An 18,175-nucleotide genomic window follows, 5' to 3' on the forward strand; every position below is an offset into this window, starting at 1 on the left:
ACAAATTCTGTCATGCAGATGGCTTTTGCAGCAGATTCAGAAAGATTATTTTGGACCAAAGATTCAGGTCCTATTAATTTAGCAACTATCAGCTGAAAATAGTGCAGCCCAGTGGCATCTTCTATTGGCATGATTACAAATTCTAATATTTAAGATTTGGGCAGGGTTTTTTGATCAGTGGAGTTATGCAAACAGTTTAGAAAGTGTTGAAAGGTAAATGCAGCCTCGCTCATTTGCAATCGTTCCTTCCACAGGCTATTCAGGGTGGTTGGTTTTTTTAAACTATGTAACTGATTTTCCCAGGTGTTTCCTGACAGTATAGGGCCAAATAGGAACTATCCAAAGCAACTTTGTAATTATATAAAGTCATCATAGCTCTATCACAAGTGAAATATTGTATCTTATTTCCTTCATTTGTACTTATATTTTTATTCAGTTAGCAATGGAAGCCGTTGACAGACTTACAAGGATCAAAGTCGCAAAAGAGAAGAGTCTAATTTTCATCTTAAAAATCTAAGGCTATTGTAGCATTAATTTCAAACAACTTTAGTGCCTGATGCAGCCATTTTGAAAGCTTCTGCCTTCCTATGAGAAAGACAAGGTGGGTAAGGTAATATCTTTTATTGGACCAAATACTGTTGGTGAGAGAGAAGCTTTCAAGCCACACAGGGCTCTTCTTCAAGTCTGGGAAAGGTACTGTGGCTTGAAAGCTTGTCTCTCTCACCAACAGAAAGAAGTTGGTCCAATAACAGATATTACCTCACCCACCTTGTCTCTTTAATATCCTGGGACAACTACACGTCACAAGAAAAAACTTACTTCATAGTAACTGGAAGTTTCGTGAGATATGTGACCCCTATCTGTATTGCACTGTGTATATGTATGTGCTCCATGCATCAGGAGCTGGAGAATTTTGAAAGCAGCATCTTTAGGACTGCACATGCGCCCTGGCTCACCTTGTGCTTCCAACCAAGGAGATAAAGGGCGGAGCGGACCGACTGCCTCTCCAGTTCTTTCTCTACTGAGAATAAAGAGATCCAAAGCAGGGGGAAAGGAGGGAGGGTAGAGTAGTACAATCTGGGACCACACATCTTGAAGAACCTCCAGTTATTATAAGGTAGGTAGCTTTCTCTTCTTCGAGTGCAGGGCCATTGACCAGCAGTACCCAAATAACAGGAGGGTGTGAGGTTGTAGATGGAAGCGCTGAACAAAAGCCTAGCATTCTAAAAGATGCATCAGCGGAGGAGTCCCGCTACCAAGGCACAGTGTCCCACAACCATGTGCCTGGAGCTCCATGTAGCTGCCTTGCAGACATCAACCAGAGACACCTCTTGAAATGGTGCCACAGACGTTGCTTGAACTCTTGGGGAATGAGCTCTTACCCCATAAGAAAAGAGAACACTAGATAACTGATAGCATAGCAAAATACAGACTGAGATCCACTTTGAGATGATATAGCCTGACCCCTGACCCTTTCCACTATGGCAAGAAATAGTCTGGGAGACTTTGATTGGTTTTATTCTGTGCAAGTAAAAGGCTAAAGTTCACCAAACATCGAGGACATGGATACTCCTTTCTTCTGCGGTTGAGGGTGGGTTTGGGAAGAACAGAGCTAAGTGAACTGACTGGTTCAGATGAAACTCTGAAAATACTTTGGAGTGAATTTAGGGTGTAAACAATTAAAAATTTGTCCGTATGGAATACAGCATAAGGAGATCCACCATCAGTGCTCCAAGCTCACCAATCCTTCTGGCTGAGGTGACAGCTATGAGGTATGTGACTTTCAAGGATAGGAGAGACATGGAGCTAGAAGCTAATGATTCAAAGGGAGGCTTAGTTAATATGTAGAGAACAAGATTCAAGTTCCATTGAGGAGCGGGCCTTTTTATAGGCAGAAAGATTCTGATTAGGCCTTTCCAGAATCTGCTAGTCAATGGGTGCATGAAGACAGAGTAGCCCTGTGAAGGTGGATGGTATGCACGGATTGTTGCCAAATGAACCGTAAGGAGCTGATTCATAGATACTAAGATCAGAAGGGACCATTATGATCATCTAGTCTGATCTCCTGCACAACGCAGGCCACAGAATTTCACCCACCCACTCAGATAAACCTGATGTCTTTAAGGAAAAGAATAAAGTCCAGAATGAGAAGAATAGCAGCTGCTTTCAGGGGGACACCTCTGATGCCCACAGACAGAAAAATGCTTCCATTTAACTAGGTAACATTTTCTAGTGGAATCCTTCCTAATATTAGAAAAGATGTTCTGTATAGCTTTAAAACATGATAGCTTTAAGGATGATGTCCATCCAAAAACCAAATCCTGAGATGAAGCAGATGGGGGTTGGGACATTTGATCTTGCCATTCTCCTGGGTCAGGAGATCAGGAAATGTTGGAATAACGTTTGGTGCCTGAGATGGCATGTGTAGAAGGTTTGTGAATCAAAACTTTCTGGGCCAGTTGAGGGCAATGAGGATAACTCATGTCCTGTCCTGCTGAATCCTGTGTAAAGCCCAAGGCAAGAGTAGTAGTGGAGGGAAGGCATAGTTCAAGTGGTCTAACCATGGAAGAAATAGAGCATCACTCCGTGAGACGGTCATGTCCACATAACTGTAGGTGTCCTTCATGTTGAGAGGTATAAATAGCATGTCCTTTTCCAGGGATGAAATTATAGATGCCAATGGAACCATGCAAAGCTTAAGTTTGAAAATGAAGATGGTAGAGGTAGAGAATGGGTCTCCATGTGCTCTTCTTTTTGGATGCTAGGAAGTATGTCAAGTAAAAACCCCTCCCTTGGTACTAATGAGGAACCTGCTCTATCACTTCTCACTCTAAAGAGGGATTCCACTTCTTGTTTGAGAATCTTCTTGTGAGAGTGGCCCCCAAAAGAGGGCAGGGCAGGGGTTTTGGATGGAGTAGGGACAAACTGTATCATATAGCCAGAATGGATGACATTCCTTACCCATTTGTCCATTGTCATTGAACTCCAGGTGTTGAAAAAGAGGACTAGACAATCTCTAAAGAGTATGTGAGGGTCAGAAGATGCAGGACTTAGTAGTCTGCAGCTCTCAAGCTCCCATCCCAAATAACGTTTTGCGGAGGGCTAGCATTATGCTGAGAAACCTGCTGTGGAAGGTGTGGGGCAAAGCAGGTCTTTTGGACCCTCTGCCTCTTACAGGGTGGCGCATAAGGTCTCCGGTGGTAGAACTGTTGAGCCATCAGTCTAGGCTTGCATGGCTGCTGGTGGAATTCTCTCTTTGGGGCAAGTGTATATATTCCCAGGGAGTAGAGGGTGGCCCTGGAGTCTTTTAGAGTGTGTAAGGACTCCGTCTTCTTATTAAACAATCTGATCAAAGGGTAGATCTTCAACAGTGTTCTGGACTTCCCTGGAAAACCCCAAAGCCTGGAGCCACAACTCCTTGTACATTACAGTGGCAGTAGCCCTTGCATTGGAAGATGCATCAGCCCTATCTGCCACTGATTAGAGAGCGGTTCTGGCAACCAATTTGCCTTCCTCTATGAGAGCCTGCAACTGAGCTCTGTTCTGCTGTGGAAGTCCGTCAGCAAAGTCCCGAACTATTCAAAATTCATGGAATTCGTATTTAGCCATCAATGCTTGGTAGTTGGTTATCCTGAACTGGAGGCTAGAAGAAAAGAACTTCCTTTCCAATAAATTGAGAAGCTTGCCCTCCTTATCAGTTAGGGAGTTTGTTGCTTAGATTTCTCTGTGGCGGCCTGGACCAATGAGAGAACAGAAATTCCACAGGTTTGGCTGGGACATAGTACCATTTTTCTGTCCTGTTAGGGGTTGGGGCATAGGTAGCCAGGGGATGCCAGACTGCTCTAGATGGCTCCAGGATGACTTCATTAACAGGGAGTGCTATTTGTGTGGAGCCAGAGGACTGGAGGATGTCTAGTAGCTTGTGTTGAGGATCCTGAACCTCCTCAAGAGGAATCTGCAAGCTCCCCTGCAATTCTGCGAGGAAGTCCTTGGAATTGCTTATAGTAATGGAGGGTTGGGGTGGAGACATTGGAAACACTGCCTCATCTGGAGACAAAGACGGCAATCTCATCACTTCTAATGGAACTGACAGATTTGGCACATACTCCTCCTCCTCCTCAGTTGGCAGTTCTGGTTGCTCTCTTTAATGGGAGAGAAGGGACAACTCCCTAGCATACTGGACCAATTCTGCGGGATGGTATTGGTCCCATGGCACCCAGTATGGCCAATAAGATAGATCAAATAGGGATCTTAGAGGTCCCCATTGCATGGGATACCAATGGTTCTGAGGCAGATGATGGGATGGTGTTTGGTCCCAAGCTGCTCCAGGCCTTCTGACCAGGAAGGTGTGTTTTGGAGGAGGGAATAATGATTCATCAGGTGGGTCAGTATCTACTGATGAGGAGAGAGCCAATTTTGGGCCTAACAGTGATACTGATGGTGCCACTGGAGGAAAGTCTCAGCCCAAAGATGGAATGGGAGACAGACTCCTCTCAAATGTTGGCTCTCCTGGTGGAGTCAGAACTTCTCTTGAGAGGGAGGGACCTGATGTAGTAGGAGACTCCAGACCTGGAAGAGCAAAGATGTCCTCAGGAGCAACACAGGTCTCAGCTCTTCCTAGAGGGATAGGGGTCCTGCCCATTTGAACTGCTGGAGCCACAGTACAGATAGTCTGTGACCCAGCCATGGAAGACAAAGACTGTACTGTGGGTAGCCAATGCTCTCAGTGATCGGTCTTCATCAGTACTGGCGGAACCCAGGGTTTGTGTTTTGAATGTACCGGAGGCATTGGTGCTGGCAGATCGTGATTCAGTTCCAATGGAGCCCTAAACTTGTGGCCTTTGTCATGCTACTGATATTTAGAATGTACTAAGTTCTTGTGGGCTGAGCTTAGAGACGTGCTTGGTTTAGGTAGGTTTGAATCCAACTTCTTCAAAGTGGATTTGAAGGAAGATTTAGTTTCATGCTTATGAGAATGCTCCCTGTTCTCCTGACAAAACCCTGCTGAAGTCCTTAACAAGGCCTCATGAGAGAAGAAGGCACACTCCTTGCTGAGTCAGGAAGATGGATGAACGGGGGTGGGGAGGGACCTGAGGGGGCTCCCAGCCTAGTTCCGATTGCAGCCTCATGGCCTTTTCCATAAGCTGCTTCCTTGGGCAAAATTCCCACCCTTCTTGGGTATGACTGGGGATCAAACAGCAGATATTGCACCTTGCCATGACACGGACTTCCCCAAGGCAGTACATGCAGCATTGATGGTCATCGCTGATTGAGAAGGATCGCAGGCAAGAAGCACAAATTTTGAACCCCGGAGTCCTGGGCATAGTCCGATATCCAAAATGGGGTACAGAGGAAGAAGTGATCCCCAATCGGGGAGACTAACTAACTAATTATAAAATACTATAAACTATTAGATAAAACTTTTAAATTCTAAAACTTCTAAAAATTATTTACAGATATCTAAATATATGTTAACAGATAAAGAAATACTTCCAAAGCTTTGAACTCTGGAGGGTCTGACCTGAACCATGTGGCGGTGAGAAGGAACCAGAGAGGCAGTCGGTCCACCCACTCTTTATCTCTTGTCAGAGGCATGAGGTGAGCTAGGGTGAATATGTGGATCAGCAGCCACAGCTTTCAAAATTCTCCGGCTCCAGGGGCATGGAGCACATGTGTCCCCACAGTGGAAAACACATAGGGATCAGCACTCAAAGAAGAGCCTACAGTACTGGTACCAATGCCACATCCTTCAGGGTAATGGTGCAGAAAAATCAAATGGATCTTCACATGTCATATTTAATCTTGATCTCCCTGTGCAAATCTCAAATACTACTGTTAAAGGAATAAAAATCTGCTGCTGTTCTAATGAATTTTAACTGAGACAGAACTTTTAATGAAAAAAGGTGAATCAAAGTGTTACCCATCATCTCTAAAGATGAATGAGATACTGTAAAGGAGATACCATTGAAAAACAGGATTTATCTCACAGTTGCCATAATCAATATATTTTCTAAAGAAACAATACATGAAAGGAGAAGATGTCTGTGTGTGATATTGGCAATATCCAGGACTACACTTCAGATATAAAGAAATTACCTCTATGATGCTGTTAGGGTCAGACCAGCTAGCCAGAGAATATATGTAATTTGTTCCTTTAGCCCACTATCCCCTCTCCCTCCTTTCTGCCCAACTGCATATCTGACAAGATTCCTAAAATGTACATCAGCGTTAAATGAAAGAAAAACTTCACTTAATTTGAATTAAAAAAATCTCATTTTTATTTAAATTACACAAAAATCTCACACATACTTGAAAAAAGGAACAGTAAATACAGAATGAGCTCTGTGTGTCATTTAATGAATGAACTGAAATATAATTACTCTTAGGGAACTACAAGTCAATTTGTTTTGATATATTTGTAAAGATAGTCTCAGTAAGAAAGATGAGCTTTTTGTACATTGTAAAAGCATTCACATTTTAAAGGAGTGAAAGTGATTATAATCCAATTTAACGTGCTCTCTTTGAAAAGATCACGGATGTATTTGGTTACAAAATGTGGACCTGAAATCACAATTTTGCAAAATTTCCATGTACAATAGAGGTCTCAAAGTATGATGTACAAGAAAATGTGATACCATTCACTTCTCTCATGTTAAGTTCACTATGCATGTTTAGGATTCATGATCCTACTTCCTTTCTATTACTGGAAAGAGAAAATGAATGAATGAATGAATACATGAATATTACATAATTAATCTTTGTGCTATTATATGAAAAAGGGGTTGTTTCACTCCTGCTATTTTCTTAAAACAATTTTTCTAGTGTAGGCCTGCTACATTTTAATTACAGGAGGGACAATCCATTTTCTAAAAATATTTATAGTCACACAGGAAGCTCTGGAATAACAGTGCTTCATTAACAAGCTTAGTCACTTTAAGCAAACATATGAGAAAAGCAATATGGAGAAATATGGCAATAAGGAAATTCAGACTTCTTGAATGGAATATATGCTCCCAGGACTACAGGGAAACTATTAAAACGCTGGCCTGAAATTGCAGCGATTCAGCTTCATTTTTAGGGGGAAACTTGTCAAAATACTTTCCAGTTGATGCCGTTTTTAATGTTCCAACATTTAAAAAACAAACCAATTTATATCCTTTATGACAAGTGCTCATTAGTTTCTATTTGTTTTTGTAATAACAATAAATTCAGTTTTTAGACTTGAATCTTTCTCCTTGCACAACTTCCAAAAAACTTCTCTCCTACCCATTTGAGAGGCAGATGAGCACTGAAAATCAGCATAAACATGTTCAGAGTTGCAAAATATGTATTCCTTTAAAGTGACATGAATTCCTCCCATCAATCAGACCAAAAATTCTATGGCAACTTGGACAAGTTTCTGCAAGTTCATCATTCAATTACTTTAGAGATTTACTCCCCATTCATTGTCATTATTATTTATAGTGGCTAAAAGTGTGCCTCATGTCTTACTGACCCTCACCACCGAATTCTCCACTTGTGGCTGCCAGACTTACAAAAAACCCAACCAAACAGAATTCATATTCAAGCATCAAGTATACAAAGGAGTGTGGGAGGAAAGGGTGGGGACTGGATACGTGGCCTCTTCTGATCATAGAATATCAGGGTTGGAAGGGACCTCAGGAGGTCATCTAGTCCAACCCCCTGCTCAAAGCAGGACCAATCCCCAACTAAATCATCCCAGCCAGGGCTTTGTCAAGCCTGACCTTAAAAACTTCTGAGGAAGGGGATTCCACCACCTCCCTAGGTAACGCGTCCTTCTCACATTTACAACATCTGAGTAACGAAGCAGCTTTGGCCACTGCTGCTCCCTGTGGGAGCCCCTGTCTGGGACCAGGACAAGGGGAGGCCACCCACATGGGCTCACCAACACCTATTTTCCCATGAAAATCCATACTTTACAAGAAGTACAGAAAATGGCAGCATTCTCTTTAAAAAAATTAAATGGAGAAGTAAAAGCTTTCATCATGCCACTCTGTGATGATATGGTTCCGTTGGTTAGTATCAAGAACATGGCAGGTGTTGTACAAAAAAATAAAAAGGCATGTACCAATAAAGTCCTAAAGTCATGACCCACTGGGAGCTGTATTACACAGATAAGCTTCCTCCTTTTCCTTTCCTTCTTCATTTTCCCCCATACCCTATTACTTTCCCTGTCATATTTTCCACACTATCTCCCACCCTTCTTTTTCCTATTCCCTCCCATGCTCTCTTCCATTCATCCATTTTCACTTGCTCTTCTCAACTCCCCCGAAGATTCAATTTACCTATTCTTTTTACTTTTTGCAGTACCCTGTTCTCTCAGCAGCCTCCCACCATTCTGTTCACACTTCTTTCTCTCTTTCTGCTTTTAAATGTACAATATTTTAAAAACTGCACCAAGTCCAAATTAGTACTTTGGGGACTCACCTTAAAAGGCTCTTTTTTCAATCTTGGGCTTCCAAAAAAAAAAAAAAGAAAAAAAAAAAGGGCCAGTTCAGCAGCAAAGTAGAGTGCCAGCCTGGCGTCTGTTTTAATGAATATTTACAGAACAAAACAGCCATGTGCAAGAACATTACAAAGCAGCTGTAACATCCAGAGTCTGTGTTTTCCAGTGGCCTTTAGACAGCAAGAACTTGAAAAGAAGATCTGAGTGGTGGAAGCAAGATAATAATAAATTTAGGGTGAGATTTTCAAAAGTGCCTAAAGGAGTTTGGTGCCCAATTCCCACTGACTTTCAATCAGAGCGAGATAAATAATTAATTCTCATAGGCAATAAAATCTTAAAAGCATCAATCCACTCATGATCAGCTTCTGTTCTTCAGTAATGTATTCTTAAAACCTTTTGAAATAAGTGTTTTGACAGCCCCCTCCACAGGATAGATAGAATAAAGTTTCTCTTCTACCTTCATCATTTCACTCTTTACTTTTGTAGAAATTTCTGTCCAGGGTTTGGCTGCATATTTTTGCTACATAGAAAGCATCTCCACAAAACTATCCAACTGGAAGTATAAACCAAAATGGCTGAAAAAGCAAAAATTCAGGTAATTTACCTCTGTAGCTGACAAACGCTTATCTCCATTATCACTGCCAACACCTGAATCAGAATCCTTCTTACTTGGATATATGTCATCAATGCTAAATGTAAACAAAAACCAACAGAAAGTTATCTTAGTGTGCAGTAAGAGCCTGAGCCTGATCTCAGTGAAGTCAATGCCAAAACTCCCATTAGTTTCTATGGTCCAAGATCAGTCCCTTAACAAATTAATAATATAATACATGTGAAGTAAGACTGGTAACATTATTGTGCAAACATTCAACATCAAGTAACATGGATTAAACAAACAACTCGACAAGCTCCTCTAAGAAGATACAAAGCTGATTGGTTAAAAAGAAGATTTATTAAGTATATGAAAAAATAATCTATTGTTAAATCATCCTTTTTTGTTCACACAGATAAAAACTGCCAGCAGCTTAGCAGCATTCTGATTGCTTAGCATATCCCCAAAGTGACTTTCAAATCAACTAAAATAGCTGAACTCAGACTGTAGTCAACTGAATCGCACCTGAGCATTAATATGTTAAAAATTAATTAGTATTGGAGGAGAGGGGGTTGGATCTCCCTAGAGTGTGAAGTAATTAACAACATAGGTACCTTTGTGACATGCATTCATTTAAAAACTCCTTGAGGTTTACTTATTTAAATTGGTAAACCATAATAATGCCAGGTACCTTCTGCTCTGGTTTCACTGCCTAACATATGACCTTTACTCATTGTACAATATCAATCATATGCTCATGTTCCTAGGATAGTACATTGACCATTACATTTTTTCCACATCACACATTTCTGCCTATTTGTGATTTAAAAAATTAAATTGTAATCCTGCCCAATTCCGCCATTTTTTCTTTTTGCACAGTGTCACTTTTTCAGCAACTAGACATTTACCAATAAAAATGAAAAACGCAATTTTATGAGTCTTTGTAAAAGCCAGGTCTCTGATTAAGGCTCAGTTTTTACCAAATACTGGGACTTTGTGTGAAATAATCTGTGGAAATCCCAGAGGTTTTGTGTTTCTCTGGAAGCCATTATTATAAGATTATTCTCCAAAACATGCAAACAGTATTTTCCATAATTTTTGTTTTTTTATAAGCTAATGGAAAAGCTAACGAATACAAAGGATATACTTGTGCTAAAGTATATGTGATAAATAAATAAAGTATAACACAGGAATGTTGAAAAAGGCTGCCTTTAATAATTGTAATAATAGAGATTATTAATTCAGATCAGAGTTTTATTCAGAAAAAGGTGCAGCTGACATAAGACTACATTGAAAACTCTTGAAGTAAAAGAATAAAAAATACATTCCACTTTGTTTCTAGACCTCTAGAACTGATTTATGTGAACAAAGAATGCAGCGTTAGACTTTTATACTTACCTCTCTTCCACAGGTTGCTGCAAGTGTGGTCGTTCTATGGCATTAAGATAAAGTGAGTCTGCTGTTTTAATCTGGCACGCCTGTATGCTGAGATATTTGAATATGTGCACTTTACCCTTTATACAAATCTATTAGGATGAGAAAAAAAAAAACACATTTATAACCATAAAGATTTTTTAAAAAATATTTGCTCCAAATTTGACCTTAACTTCCTGGAAAAATAGCAGACAGAATGTTTTTCATCAGATTATATCGTTTGTAAAAATTACAACAAAATCAGTGTGCGATCTAATTTTGCTGCTTTGGAGAAGACGTTAAGAAGTAGCAATGGAGATAATGGGAATTTTACCAATGACTTCAACTGGAGCATGCCCACCGTGACCCATGTGGGTTTGGGCAAGATGTGCACAACTTTACGTCTTCAGGTATAAATACATTCCAAGAGTAATGCACATCTCCCTTAACATCAAAAACAAAATAAGTGTGTAAAGAAAGTAGAAACAAGAAGCAGCCATATTAACATATGATACATTATAAATCCATGAGGAAAGTACTGTACCTTCTCCCTTCCCAATGGAGAAAGACAAAATATAAACTGAAAAATATTAAAGTAATAAATATTTTTTTATTTTAAGAAAGTAGTTAACTGGGCACTTAAATGTGTTGTCTCTTTCTATGTAGTTAAACGGTCTTTACAAGTTTCTATGCATTTGTATGCTGCATTTATTACATTTGAATAAAAATGAGCTAATATTTCTAATCTCACCACTTGGTGGTGTCTGCTTCACTTATCTTTTAAAATCAGCTTTATGGTTAATGGAAAAATGGCAAACGTTTTGCTTATTTTCTTTAAGCAAATCATGTCTTACTCTTATTCCATGCAAGTGATGCTTGTCAATCAACAATCATTTTCGGCTCCCATAGCAGAGCTGTAATAGTTTAATGCGTCCAAACAATGACAGTGGAAAACTTTGGATGGCAGAAGCCTACAGAGAACATAGGCATTTCCTTCAGTTTTACTGTAGAACTCACTTATAGAATCAGAGATTTACTTAGACACCTCAAGTACCCACATACAACAACTTCACACTGACAAAGATATAGCATCATCTACTGTAGTGCTATCTACACTGATCATTACAACGTTCCCCTCTCTAGTTAAATATGAATTTAAACATTAATTCCTAGGAATCCAAGTAGTCTGCCATCCATGCAGATTTCCATGTTCATCTGCTCACTCAAGTCCTGTATTCAGTCATGTACGCATCACTCATAGTTGGATCTAGATCAGCGAGTGAAGGATTCATGTCCTCTAGATCAGGCCTATCTGTTGTGGTCAGACTGTCTGATGAAGACGGCACTGTGTTGAGGTTCCTAGAACACCCCAGCAATTCTTTGTCCACAATCAGTCTCCCCTTATGAGCCATAGGAACCTGCTGAGTACCTCCAAATCCTCTACTGAAGCCCGCTGGAATAGTTGTTGAGCATCCTCAATGCTTGCCCTCCCCTTTCTTTCAGTGAAGCTGGGCACCAATTCTGAATGCAATACAAAAGGGTGGGCTCTCACTTTTTTTTTTTAAATCAGGAAGGATAAATTGTTTAATTTCTTAATTACTGTGTAATGTCCCCTCCAAAAAAGGAGTAATTCTGGGATTTTTCCAGTTGCATACCTACAGCTGCTCTCCTTCCTGGATGGGCACATCATTTTCCTTTTTTTCTGGCACCCTGTGCTCGACATGTTCATTTCCAGCTCATCTGTTTCTCCACTTTCCGGAATGCAGTCATCAGGTCGCTGATATTAGATTCCACCATGACACCTCTCTGTGTAGGTGCAGAGGGCCTTGCCAGTTCTTGCTGCCTGAACATCAAGTCACAGGGAAGCATGGATTTGTGGAACCCAAAAATAATCCGTGACTGTTATTCCAGGGAAATCTGATGTGGGGGCTGCCTCATAGGAATATTCCCTGGCTTAATACTGGTCACCGCAACAGAAGTCCACTTAGTATGCGAAGACCCCAAGTTCAGGGGGAGTAGTGTTGATGATTAACACTCACCAGTTTAACTCCTGCAGTACAAATTCTCTTCCCTTTCAGCACTGGGTATGCGAAGACCCCAAGTTCAGGGGGAGTAGTGTTGATGATTAACACTCACCAGTTTAACTCCTGCAGTACAAATTCTCTTCCCTTTCAGTACTGGGTGGGGTCACCACAGATCAGACTTATTTCAGATCCTGAGTTCAACAGCATTGTAGTCTCCAGACACATAGTAACAGGTGTCTGTGTAGCTTTTGACTGGCCCATTCTAAGAGTTGCTGATGGTGGCCCTACTGCATCAGCAACTTCTCATTTCCCTTGGTGTGGCTTACCTCTGTTTGGGCAATTCTGTCTCCAATGGCCTTTGCTTCCATATCACCTGCAAATGTCATCTGTAATGGGACCCACTTGGGAAACAGTCTCTCTCTTCTGACCTATGGGATGCCGGTGAATAGGTTGCACATGGGCCTCTGCCAATTATTTAGCCATTTCACTAGCAATAATTTCTTGAAGTGCAGCATCTGGTATAAAGGAATCACCCTAAGGCTGCGAATTAGCAGCTTATACCTTTAAGGGAAACATAAATTTCTTCTTCCATATTTTTGAACTCTGCATATAATCAGGTCCATAGATATGTTCAGCATGTTATCCTTCACCAGCAGATTATGAAGTTCTCCTGTTAAACTGTTTAGAAACTGACTTTTCACACAGAATCCTCTCGTGGCTTGCCACGCTCTGAATTGCCAGTTCCATATGTGGCACAGCAGATTCTGATTCACTCGAGTCATCTCCTGGACAGGGAGAGGACGGAAAGGTCTATTGAACAATCTCCTTAATGCACGCATATAACTCTGCAGGGGTTCCTCCTCCAGATGCCTTCTGGCTTGTCATTCCTTCCAGTACTCCAAAAAGGCCAAGGGCCTTTCATAGAGGTTATATAAGTGTTTGTGTAACTGTCTATAAGAACCATGATCTGCACTGGGAAGCTACTGGTAAAATATCTTGGCATTACTATTCAAAAATACCACTAGGTACTGTGCTACTTCCTCGACAATCCACTCAAAGTCTGAAGACTCAAAGATCCAGTAAATTTCTTCTCAGGCAAAAGTGCTTTTGCCATCTTGAAGCCACTGGTTGTAATATTTGCTTACAGAATCAGAGATTTACTTGGACACAGCAAACACCAACTTAGTAAACACAGGCAGGACAGATCTTCCTGCTAACCCCTCAGATCACATAAACAACATAACATACAAGTAAGATATAGCACTGTCTACTGGTGGAGGTGTTGTCTACATTCACCATCACAATATATTACACTTCAAGGCAGGCTATATCCAAATATGGAACTTCTTAGTTTCTGTGTGCATCCCATACAGTAGACTTCCAGAAGAAGATGTTTTAACTGATTTCCTGGCCTTAACTTATTAGTGGTTTGTTAATTGGTAAAATCACACCAAAGCTTCCTAAAATGTCAGCCTATTCCCTTATAGCAGTTATGGAATATAGGTTTATCCACAACACTTCTCTTACAATTTTTCCCTCCACTATCATGAAAATATCCTGTTTATTAGTAGTAACCATTGAAAGAAGACAGGTGAATGAAATAAAGTTTAACAATGTATTTATAAGATAGCTACAATTTAGTAGGGGGAATATTCTAGAATGACTCTGTTCAGGTGCTATGTATGCTCAAGAGCACAAGTTAGGAGCTTGAGGAGACCTACCATCTCCCATTTATTTATATTTCAGAAAAAATTCTAGCTAAAATCAATTGACTATGATAATTAAGACCCAACAGCTAGCACTGCTGGGTTTGCAATCTTCGAAAAAAACAAGATAATGAATTTTATACTATAGTAATTAAACACAGGCTGTTCTTGACATCATCTAGCCTATCCTTATTCTAAATCACAATTTAAGTGACACACATTACTTACTTGTGCTGGTGGAGACTGCAGAGGATTGTTCTCAAGCAGTAATACTTGTAACTGTACCATCTTTCTAAAACAAACTGGAATCACGAGCACTTTATTGCAGGAAAAGTCAAACTTTACCAAGGGAAGCTCTACTAGTTCTAAAAGTAACAGAAAGGATCATAGTTATTATGATATTTATTTTTGTCACAAAATACATGAAGTAAGTACTTTTGAATATGATTCTATTTGTAACTGGGCAAAGTAAGGATTCCACAGTATAATAAATTAAATTTATTTTTCTTCTAAATACAAGTTGTGGACAATCCTGTTACTTTACTTATGCATTCTGTAGACCTTATAAATTACATTCTGTGTACAATGTCCACCAGTGCTATAGTCACAGCACTTGTCATTCGCAAGTATGTAGGCCAACTTGGCAGCTGCTTAAAATAAAATCAAATACCTCTCATGCTGCAAAGGGAAGCGTAGCTATTTAAATCTACAAATTCCATAAAACAAGTGGGTTTGAAAATAAATTCTGTACCATATTAAGTAGAAAGAATAGTCTCTAACCTCTATTTCTAGTAATATAAACTATTGTTGCTCAGTTGGGATACAACGTATTGTACTATTCTTTTGAAGGAGTATAGACATTTCCTAGAGTCGCTGTGTCAGTCAAAGATACCTTCTTTGGGACTGCTGATCAGACAGAGCCAGGCAAGAAGGTTGGGTCTCTAATGTAGGCCACAGCATTTCAGATTACTAAAGGATGGTCCGTATTGATAGCATAAACTCTGGAAATCCTGATGGGATCTCTCCAAAGGCATTGTCAGAATAAGCAATGCTGCCACAATAAGGGATGGAAATGGGATTAAGTAAGAAAAACAGCTAAATACAGTCACTTTCCCCAGCACATTATTATGTTGATATTAATTCGGGTGACTATAAAGAATCAAAGCAATGCCAAATAGAGTAACTGTTCCCTTTTGTGGGCAGGACTACATTACTAGGGTGCTCAACTTTTTTCTAATGCTTTTCATTACTAATATTGAATCATTCAAACATTCAGTTCTAACTTGTCTTCAAAGAAAATTTTGTTTGAGTAAGAACTTCAAGATTTAGCCCAGGAAAAATAGCTGGCTTTCATAACTGCATCTTATCCCCACAAGTCCTGTAAATTTATAAACACCACATCTAGACTCACCTCATTTTTATATGTACATAATTAAGGTGTATGTTAATAAGCACCACTTTCCTGTTTAATGTCTTATTGCTTTAATATCCCCAAATATACACAGTTTTATGCCAATACTGTGTATCAGTGTGTAAAAACTAACCCACAACAGTTTAACGGTGTTGGTAATCAAACACCAGAGACCAAGAGGTGAGTGGACAATATAGAATTTCTTCTGGTGCATTTCCTAAGGTATCATCACTTGGACCAGGGGTGGCCAACCTGAGCCTGAGAAGGAGCCAGAATTTACCAATGTACATTGCCAAAGAGCCACAGTAATACGTCAGCAGCCCCCACATCAGCTCTCCCGACCCTGCTCCCAGTGCCTCCCGCCCACCAGGAGCCCCGCCAATCAGCTGTTTCATGGCATGCAGGAGGCGGAGAAGAGGAGGAGCGAGGATATAGCAGGCTCAGGGGAGGGGGCAGGAAGGGGTGGAGTGGGGGCAGGGCCTGTGGCAGAATCAGGGGTTGAGCAGAGAGCCCCCCGGCACATTGGAAAGTTGGCGTCTGTAGCTCCAGCCCCGGAGTTGATGCCTATACAAGGAGCCGCATATTAACTTCTGAAGAGCCGCATGTGGCTCCGGAGCCACAGGTTGGCCACCCCTGACTTGGACAATAGCATAATATGTAGGGCTGTCGATTAATCGCAGTTAACTCGTGATTAACTCAAAAAATTAATCATGATTAATTGCACTGTTAAACAATAGAAGACCAATTGAAATTTATTAAATATTTTTGGATGTTTTTCTACATTTTCAAATATATCAATTTTTATTACAACACAGAATATAAAGTGTACAGTGCTCACTTTATATTATTTATTACATATACTTGCACTGTAAAAATGATAAAAGAAATAGTATTTTTCAATTAACCTCATACTAGTACTTAGTGCAATCTCTTTATTATGAAAATGCAACTTACAAATGTAGTTTTTGTTACGTAACTCAAAACCAAAACAATGTAAAATTTTAGAGCCTACAAGTCCACTCAGTCCTACCTCTTGTTCAACCAACTGCTAAGAGAAACAACTTTGTTTACATTTATGGGAGATACGGTTGCCCACTTCTTAATTACGATGTCTGCTGAAAGTGAGAACAGGTGTTCACATGGCACTATTGTAGCTGGCGTTGCAAGATGTTTACAAGCCAGATGCGCTAAAGATTCTTACGCCTCTTCATGCTTTGTCCATCGTTCAGAGGACATGCGTCCGTGCTGATGACGTTAATTAAATTTCTGACTGAACTCCTTGGGGGAGAATTGTATGTCTCCTGCTCTGTTTTACCCGCATTCTGCCGTATATTTCATGTTATAGCAGTGCAAATATTTGTAATTAAAAATAAATATAAAGTGATTACTGTACACTTTGTATTCTGTGTTGTAACTGAAATCAATATATTTGAAAATGTAGAAAACATCCAGAAATATTGAAATGGTATTCTATTATAGTTTAACAGCACGATTAATCATGATTAATTTTATTAATCACTTGACAGCCCTAATAATATGCAACTTCTACTCACACAGAAGCAGTACCGATTTGATTAGGCTTCTAATGCAAGTACAATGACCTCAGGAAAAAAACATAGTATTTTTAAGTACATCATATACTTTTCGCCAAGATTCCTAAAATATTTCTAGGACTACACAGGGCTGATCCTCAGCTGGTGTAAATTGTCATAACTCTGCAACAGAGCTAAGACATTTTATACCAGCGGAGGGTCTGCCTTCATAGGTCTTTCATAAATAAGTACTCTTCAAACTAATGATTTGAAGACAAGTATCAAGCCACCATGAATCACAAAGATAATTCATTTTAAAAAGACCCACATATTGCTTCTGCTTGGCAGTAAGTATTGTAGAATGTTGCTGATGCACAGTAAATCCAAACTCAACAAATTTTAACACAAGGAAATGCGAGGTTTATCTTACTTATTTACGTAATTAAATACATGCATATTTTCTAAGTTTTAATTAGAAAGTGATTTTAAAGGTCTTATTTCTTTTTCTTTTTACCTTGTGGTAAAACCTTGAGGTAATTTCTTCTGATATTCAGTTCTCTTAGAGATTTCAACTGGCCTATCTGCTGTGGCAAAGCTGTGATTTCATTGCAGCTGACATCCTATATTAAAAGCAATAAGGAGATGATGAACTGTCTTCCCTCAAGACAGTCTACCATTATGGGTGTGAAATTCAAAGTACTTTGTTGACCCATTAAAACATGTTTTCCAGGTTAATGAAATGTAAATTCATATAACCTGCCATGTCTTATCTTTGCACTGAAAAACTAGCCATGTGATAGGTGTCACATCACATAAAACCAAAATACAGCATTTACTTAGATTTGCTTAGTGAAGTTATGCAGACTGCCATTTGGGCTCCTTGTTCATTTTTCTACATCTGTTTTTGACTTTCCAGTACATTTCTGAAGGACTTTGCAATCTGGGGGGGGAAGAGGGGCGGATGACACAGAACACTGATAGGAAATGAACAATTTTCTAAAATCAGCTGGCTCTCTTTTGATGGGACTCT

At 39.9% G+C, this 18,175-nt stretch overlaps 1 protein-coding gene across 6 annotated transcripts in view; it reads right to left on the reverse strand.

Moving 5' to 3' along the window:
- LRCH1 (leucine rich repeats and calponin homology domain containing 1) overlaps positions 1-18,175 on the reverse strand; it is a 232,464-nt gene that overhangs the window by 68,884 nt on the left and 145,405 nt on the right. For all 6 annotated transcript variants that reach the window (XR_014710349.1, XR_014710350.1, XR_014710351.1 and 3 more), the window contains exons 4-7: positions 17,660-17,765; positions 14,431-14,567; positions 10,458-10,585; positions 9,072-9,156 (exon numbers count right to left, since the gene is read on the reverse strand). Coding sequence is in view for 3 of the 6 variants with exons in the window: in XM_084619897.1 (XP_084476023.1) it covers positions 9,072-9,156; positions 10,458-10,585; positions 14,431-14,567; positions 17,660-17,765 (456 nt within the window). In the remaining 3 variants the exon portion in view is untranslated. The remainder of the gene's footprint in view (positions 1-9,071; positions 9,157-10,457; positions 10,586-14,430; positions 14,568-17,659; positions 17,766-18,175) is intronic.

This window comes from Lepidochelys olivacea (assembly GCF_965140295.1).
Source record: "Lepidochelys olivacea isolate rLepOli2 genome assembly, chromosome: 1".
In the NCBI taxonomy this organism is placed as follows: Eukaryota; Metazoa; Chordata; order Testudines; family Cheloniidae; genus Lepidochelys; species Lepidochelys olivacea.